Source organism: Plasmodium fragile (genome assembly GCF_000956335.1).
Source record: "Plasmodium fragile strain nilgiri unplaced genomic scaffold supercont1.69, whole genome shotgun sequence".
NCBI lineage: Eukaryota > Apicomplexa > Aconoidasida > Haemosporida > Plasmodiidae > Plasmodium > Plasmodium fragile.
The window spans coordinates 61,625-69,878 of record NW_012192649.1 but is presented as its reverse complement, the minus strand read 5'-3'; the positions used below and the strand labels follow the sequence as shown (position 1 = coordinate 69,878).

The window sequence follows — 8,254 nt, the reverse complement described above, 5'->3', positions numbered from 1 at the left end:
TGCATCGAGCCGGACCGTACCCGACCGGTACCGGACCCCACCGATCATCCCCCTTTCGTCATTTGTGTTCATGCACCTACCCCTTTTTGTATGATCCTCTTCTCTTTTCTCTTGTTCACTGCAGAAAAGGAAAAGACCAAGCAGACAGATGCGTCAGATCCTGCCAAGACAAATGACAACAAGAGCCACAAGGAAGAGAAGACTACAGAGAGCAAGGGTGACCAGAAGGATAAGGCAGCAGCACAACCCGCAGCACCGGCCCCAGCATCACCAGGTGGAGAATCAGTAGGAAGGGCAGATACACCACCAGCGGATGCAGCACCAGCAACATGGACAACGTCATCTACAGGCACGGGACAAGGACCGGGTCAGGGACCTGGACCTGGACCACAACCACCCCGACCACCAACAGGTAATACGTGTACAGAGAGTTCCACCAGTACGAATACGAACGGATCCGGCGTTAGCATCAGCCTCGGGTGCACTCCAGATTCCGCGTGGGGAGTTCCCTCTAGTATACCTCTAACTCCCCCTGATCCAGAGCCAGGTATCAATTCCTATGCACCATAGTGCAAATAAACACCCGAAGTAACATTAGAACGAAAACGAAAACACAAAAGAAACCACATTTCCGGAGAGACAACACGCAGCGAGAGAAACCAAACGTCGAATGAGAATGAAGGGGCAATGAGCGACGGGGCGACCGGGGAGAGTAAGCCGCGCCATGTAGCGGCCGGTAGAGATGTCGACAGGCGTAGACACACACACACTGTCTATGTGCGAAGCACATACGAGTGGGGCATGAGAGGAAAAAGCAAAACAAAAAAAACAAAAAACAAAAAAAAAGGTGTTGGAGAAAATAGGGGGACTTTACATCCTGTGCTGCGCGTACTTGGAATTCACTTTTCCTGCTTCGACTTTTTTCTATACTCCTCTTCAGGACCCACGCAATCTGTACCTGAGGCCCCACCTGCACAGATAGACCCATCCACTAAATCAGAACCAGGAAAACCATCATCTGAGACTACAACATCATCAACAGGAACACATACACCAGGAGCAGCGGCAACCCCCAGTACACCTACTGGTGGAAAGGACGATGCCCTTCTTCCCAAAGGCGAACCTGAATCCACACGTACATATCAGGCAGACGTATCCTGCAGCACTAATGAATCCGATACTTTCAGTAGCTTTGCTGGCGGTCTGCATCATTCCTGTAACAAAAACACCGACGGCTCGAATGACCACAGTAACACTTCCTCCTGCAGTGGTGGAGTCAGTAAAGATACTGCTGGGAAACCTGATGGAAGCAGTACTCCAGATGGTAACAATGTTCCAAATAGTGTCCCGCAGAACCCTCAGCGGGATTCACCTAGCCCCTTAGAACCAGTAGTGGTCCAGACGGGAAGTACAATACATACCAGTCAATCACCAACGGGCTCACCAAACCGTCCGCCAGGACAAGCGGACCAGGTTGATAAACGTAATTCATCCAATGGAATATCCAATACAGCAGGCGGTACAGCGGGTTCAGAAAAAGGAACCTCGAATGAACTACCACCTACGCACCTTTTCCCGAAAGCAGTCGACCCCAAGGATCTCGTCCCATATGTACCCGCGATTATTCCAGCGGTTGTTGGTATTGCGATCATTGCGTTCTTCCTCTGGAAGGTAAGTATATACGACCATGCGGGCATGCCGCATGTGCAGGATGTTTATACCGCAGAACATCCCAACCGGCTCCCATATATGATCATTCTAATCAATATACTCCTACACCCGTGTGCATTCCTTTTATCCTACCGTGCCCATCCTCCTCTTTACCCCCCTTTTTCTGCTTAGTACTTTGCGTACCTCGCTAAACGACGACGAACATATCGAACCGTGCGTGACGTGCCGTCACCGCCACTCGACGAAGAAATATTGGAGCATCTACAACGCGCGGACCTGCCGCCACCCGATTACGGGTACACCATGATTCGGGATAGGCAACCTTCGTCAATACCTGGTAGAGGCCGCCCACCACGCGTGCATAAGCGCACCATCATGGAGCTACATCTAGAAGTGCTCCACGAATGTGACGCAGCCGCGTGGGAAAACGTCAAAGACGACTATTTGCACATACTCGTTCACGAGTTTATGGGGGGCAACAACATGTGTACAAGTAGCTCGGATGTCTGTACCCCAGACGACGGTTTAGCAACCCACGATTCGACAACCCGCGATGTGACAACCGCGCATTCGACAAACCGGGATCTACCGATCGATTCCGACGGCACAGATCCATGTCCACCACATGACCCCGATCCATGGAGTTGTATGGAAACCATACAGTTAGCAACCGACCCTTGTCGACCTCATGACCCCGATCCATGGAGTTGTATGGAAACCATGGAGTTAGCAACGGACCGTGCTCCACCTCACGCAGAGGACCGATGGAATTGTATGGAATCCATACAGTTACATGCACAACAGAGTCGTGCTCATTCCGACCACGGTGACGAGACGTCGGCGTGCACCCACTGGATTAACTGGATTGACCGCAACAAGTACTTTTTGCGGGCGTGCGCGACGCAGCCGTGGTTTTTGCAATTAAAAGCGGATTGGAAACAATACCTGCGTGAGCACATCGTGTCAGACGCAGCATCCGGTGACCACAAGACAGCCGCAACCATGGAAAGGACGAAATTGGATGCATGGCAAGCATGGGTTGCAAAACAACATGACCTTATGAATACATATAGTGCGGAGGCGTGGTTCCAACATTTGTTGCATAATGTACAGCAGGAGACAGCACCGGAAAAACGCGCAGTACCTATAGCGGAAAAAGCCTTAGAACTGGACAAAGTAATGGCCGCAGAAGATATACTGAGAGTGAGAGTTGCACCATGCACGCAACTTCATCAGCAACCTTACTGCAACCACCGTTAACCGCTAAAATATGGATACTGATCCTGGCATTAGTCATAGAACAGTGCGAGCTGGAGCAGCATATTCACGAACAGCAGTTATATGTGGATGACCTATTGGAGCAACTGTGACATTAGGATGACGGCGCATATGAATGGAAAATAACGCATGCTGACCGTAGACCACTTTTATTTCATTATGTGATATACATAATACATTTCTTGTTTGCACTATTCCATACGTTTTTTTTTTGCTGCTCTGTTCTGCTTACTTCTGTTTACTTTTGCTTTTTTTTTTTCTTTTTCTGTGTAGTCAACTTCTTTTATTATGACTATACAGATACGGTTGTAGAGGATAAATGCATATAAAATGTAGATTTACATGAATAATATGACGCGGTAGTATTCTCCTTTATGTGAAGTTAATTATTAAAAGCTGAGCACGTGCATTCGCAGGGTATAGTGCAGAACACATATAGCATGCGCATACGTATTCGCGTATACGGAGCGCTTGTCTCTCCGAGCAAACGTGGTCGGTCCGCGTGCACCGATTCGAACCAGTTGCCGAGCAAACGTGGCCGCGTAAACCGCATTGTCCGAGGACGCAGCCGCGTGTAAGCAGAAGGAGCGATTGTCTCTCCGAGCAAACTCGTCGAGCAACGCGGCCGCGTGCAAGCACGATTCGACGAAGGATTGTCCGAGTGTAAGAACGGAGGGAGAGATTGTCTCTCCGAGCAACGCGTCGACGAAGTAGCCGAGTGTAAGCAGCACGAGAGATTGTAGACTAGCACACGCGGTTTGACGAAGTAGCCGCGTGAAGGATCGACAGAGCGGGAGGCGCAGGACGGAACACACATATTATGTGGGAAGGCGCACAAGGACCGGTAACGACGGCAGCCACGACGGCAGCCACGACGGCAACGACGGAAGAAGAAATTCATGTTGTTGTTATTACTGCGGTTTTTAGGTGTACAAGGGGTTTAGTTGTACGCACACAGAGACAGTGTGTGTGAAGGCGTTTAGTGTAGACCGGTGTATAATGCCGTATTGATGACGCGTTGTGCGTGTAGTCGTAGTAGTAGTGTACCTTTTTCTATTTTTTCCTTACCTTTCTTTTTTTTTATTTGAGCTTGTAGTGTACTTATTTTTTCTTTTTTGCTTTTACGTAGTATACTAATTCATGTATGTGTGTGGATAATTGCGCATGCATCATATTAATAGGAGAATACTGTTATTTTTTTATTTTGCTCTTTATGTACTTTTTCTACTTTTTAATTAAGGTGCCATGTATGTTATTCAGCACAGAGTAGTAGTATAATGTGCCACTCGTGAATACATAGGAACATATGGGCTTGTATATACTAGCACTAGAAGGCAGAGTCAAGTGGCGTGCCGTGCACAGAATACGTACGGGTCATTAGAAGACGGGTATTTATATTTAATATTGTACAAGACATCAGAATTGTATCCTATAGAAGTTACAACATGAGTACACAGGAATTTGCGCATTTGTTGGCACAGTATGTCCTACAGCGCCAACTACGGTCCGATCAGGACGACACGGATACTGGGCTGGGCAGTTTCAGCGTAAGTTCTTAGGATGAGAAGGCGGCGGCCTCTACACATATACTGCTGTTAATGGATAAGTAACATCCATATAGGGAAATATATGCATCACACTAGCATGTGTGTGTAGAAAGTGAGTATTATAGTCTTGGGAAGGGCAGTATATGCAAGAGTTAAAATTAATTTTCCCAGAACGAAGGAATGCAGGAATTCATGTGTGCACGTGTGAATTATTATACTTATAGGTTACAGTATGGCAGGACATAGAACGCATATTCAAGGTGTTAAGTAGCAACCTCATGAAACCTAACGATTACAATACAGCAATATGTCAGCAAGCCTTCCCAGCAAGTATAACTCACTATCAAGCCAAAAGAGCAGTTTGTCGGCAGATGGTTAACATTTTTCTCTTTATGGACGGGATACATCGCGAAAATATGCAGTGGAACGTGCGCAGTACGCAAGGGCACAATGGAACATTTGAGAAATATGTCAGGTGTATAATGGGAAATGTAGCTTTAATAGAACTATTCTGGAACAACTGCGAGAAGAAGGAAATGCTGGAGACCGTTTCCATGTACATGCATGCGTGGAGGCAAGCAACTGAATATAACGATAATAGTGGATGGTGCAATGCATTAGACTACAATACACTAGTGGTGGGCACCAAATATGTGGGGCTAACCATGGCAGAGTGGATACGCAGTTGGAAACACGAGAATCAGAAGGGACGCGTAGGAACACATAGGTCAGTAGGGGCTTGTGCAGGGTTAAAGGCTGGAGGCACCACAAGTAATAACGCAAGCAGTGAGCCCAAAACCCCTATTGTTAGAATATTCCACGAAGGAGAAGCGGATAATGTTCACAAGGCTGTGGAACAGGGGCAGACCTTTACGCCGAATGAACGCCATACACTACTAGCACGGCTGAAAAAAGAAGGCGCACGGGCAGATGGTTTTAAGAGCGTAGTAGAGAACGTAGGGCACACTGCCTCCGCTAAACCCGCCCCGGCCAAACCAGCGCCACAAACACCGGTCGCACCGGGAGCCGCGGCAACACCGCCAGGGGCACCGCCAGGTAAGGACCGATGGGAGAAAGCACCAATACGGCACGCACACGAATACGCACACGGCCGCACACGGGATCAAACTGCCGCATATGGATGCCACCACAACAACACGCACACGGCAGCCACAACAGCACCCTCTCGTTGAGTCGACCGTAGAATTGCCGAGCGATGAGCGGCGACGATGGCAGCGACGAGCGTACCGTTCGCAGAGACGACCACTGTGTAGACGAGGTGTGTGTGTGCCGCGGCGGCCGCGGCGTCACAATGGTGCGTGGGGATGGAGCGGCCACCACAACGACGCATGGAGCGGCGGTGAGGGAGAGGGCCAGGACGGGAGCGGTGACGGCGACGGATACAGCGGGACGGCGGTCGCGGACGCGATGACGTCGACAAATAAAAGTTGTACTGCTATCATCCATCCCGACCCAGTCGACCGAGTTCACCTCACCGTACGCTTGCTGCCGCTACCTGACCACACCGTCCCGCCCCTGCTTTCTGTACCACTTGTGTCCTGTTTTGTATCATTTTGTCGTTTTACGTCCTTGCTTTATTTGCAGCAGGCACGAAACCGCAAGCTCCACCAGTTAAGCAACCACAGGCCCCGACGCATGCTGTTACGGAGACGAACGATAAGCAGGAGGATGGCAGTAAGGACGACAAGAATAAGAATCAAGTACCACCATCCGGACCGCCAGCCACAACAATACCCGAGGGCAAATCCGCCACATCGGCAGGAGCATCAGTGGGGAGCAATGATCCCACAACATCAGAAACAACACCAGTAACCACAACAGTAACACCTACACCAGCACCTCCTGCGGCACCGGCAGCAGGATCCACAGGACAAGGACCGGGTCAAGGACCAGGACCTGGACAACAACCCCCACCACCACCACCAAGCGTTCCTAGTGGAACAGAGGACACAGGAACCAAATCACCACCACCCGCAGCTCCACAGCCGCCTAAGAAGGACGAAACTACCCCAGTTACAGCACCGGAAGCAACATCTCCAGGTAAGGCGACATGTCTCGGTAGTAGCGGCACATCTCCAGGTGTCTCAATTAGTTGCGGAAGTACCTCAGATAGTGATCTTGGGCTGACGGATGATGTTCGGAAACTCCTGGAGGCACAGCACACGAGCGAGCACGCTCCCACTAGTCCTAACCCAAGTTCAGAGACAGGTGAATCTAGCAGTGTGCACGCAACACATATGCACTAATAAAAGGACTGAAAAAAAAAAAAAAAACAACAATTTCCGGAGAGACCGGGAGAGACAACACGGAGAGCACACACATAGCGCGAAACCAACGTCGAATGAGAATGAAAGGGGGGGAAGAGCGACGGGGCGATAGGTCGGCCTCGGCATGTAGAGAGACGTAGACACGTAGACGGGTAGAAGTCGAGAGACACACACTGTCTGTGTGTGGTTGTTGTGACAGAGAGAGTCTTTTCCCGGGTGGCAGCCTACCCCCGTCTCCCCATTCCCTGCCTCCACGCCTGCCCCCGTGGCACCAATGGTGCCGACCGTGGCAGACCGTGTGGCTAACCATGCACCCCAACAAACGCCGCAAAAAACTTTAGTTTGAACACTTCTTATATTTTCCTTTTGACCTCCCATTCAGGCACTGAAGGAGTAGACAGAACGACGTCAAGGAGTCCAGGCGCGCCAGCAGGTGGAAACACTGGTGATCAGAAGGATCCGCTTAAGCCGGAGGAAACGGCGAAAGAGAAAAGTACTATTGCAGCTGCACGAGATACGAGTCAGCACACACCAAAGGACCCCCAGAAACCTCACGATCATGTGGACAACCCCCCTACGACCAATACCCTGGATGGCAGTAGTAAAGATCAGAGCGATAAGTCCAACACCAGACCAAAGGAACAGCCCACTATTAAGGACCCTGTTTTTGACGCTGAATTCTGGGATTTTGTTACCGGTGTTTCTCCTAAGAATGATAAAACGAAGAATAAGGATGAATTTGGTCCACTGGACGCTAATATACCTGGTCTCACTGGCACAGCATGCAGTGGGTATGAGAAACTCTGCTCCCTTAATACTGCGTACCGCGGCCCAGGTGCATCCGGTCCTGCCTCCCCTCCTAGTACTACTAACCATGAAGGTACCGGTTCTAATAAAACAAATGGAGGTAATGATTTTGGATTAGGAACAGATCCTCCAAAACCAGAAGGCGAATTAGGAGGAAACTATGGACCACGCCCTGCACAGGTTCCTCATCCTATAGGCCCAAATAAGGGTCCGTCCAATGATGGTGGTCCAACCCCGCCCGACCTAACCGACACGGTCCTTACCGCCACTACCCCGCTCCTGTTTTTTCTCACTTCCGTCATCGTCGCCCTTCTTGGTTATTCCCTTTGGAAAGTAAGCACAGCCACGAGGCACTCACACAACAACGCACAACACACAAGCTCGCACAAATATCACCGAGTGCAAAATGGACGAACGACTGTTTCCGGCCATATTCCACACCCTGCGTCCCCTTGGCCTCATGTTCCCACCACAAATAAGCGGGAAACTTAATACACCAACTTACTCTTGCGATTAGTCGACAAAGCAAAAAGAAAAAAAAAAAAGAAAAAAAGAACAGAAAACGCACTACGCACGTATGTCCCTAAATGCCGGATACATAGCACATTGGAGGCAATTGAGGTTGGGTACGTGCGACACAATATATTGGATTACTTCAGTACA

At 49.7% G+C, this 8,254-nt stretch overlaps 2 protein-coding genes across 2 annotated transcripts in view; both read left to right on the top strand.

Annotated features, from left to right (window-relative positions):
- AK88_04615 (uncharacterized protein) overlaps nucleotides 1-2,931 on the top strand; it is a gene marked incomplete at both ends in the record, with an annotated part of 5,570 nt that extends 2,639 nt beyond the window's left edge. Inside the window, 3 exons of the mRNA XM_012482225.1 lie at nucleotides 125-547; nucleotides 941-1,671; nucleotides 1,843-2,931. Coding sequence (XP_012337648.1) covers nucleotides 125-547; nucleotides 941-1,671; nucleotides 1,843-2,931 — 2,243 coding nt within the window. The remainder of the gene's footprint in view (nucleotides 1-124; nucleotides 548-940; nucleotides 1,672-1,842) is intronic.
- A 1,463-nt stretch (nucleotides 2,932-4,394) lies between these two features.
- AK88_04614 (uncharacterized protein) lies at nucleotides 4,395-8,083 on the top strand (the record flags this gene model as incomplete). The annotated part of the gene is made up of 5 exons (XM_012482224.1): nucleotides 4,395-4,496; nucleotides 4,721-5,552; nucleotides 6,102-6,725; nucleotides 7,167-7,924; nucleotides 8,072-8,083. The coding sequence occupies 5 exons, from the start codon at nucleotides 4,395-4,397 to the stop codon at nucleotides 8,081-8,083; spliced, it is 2,328 nt and encodes a 775-aa protein (XP_012337647.1).
- Nucleotides 8,084-8,254: the final 171 nt, after the last annotated feature.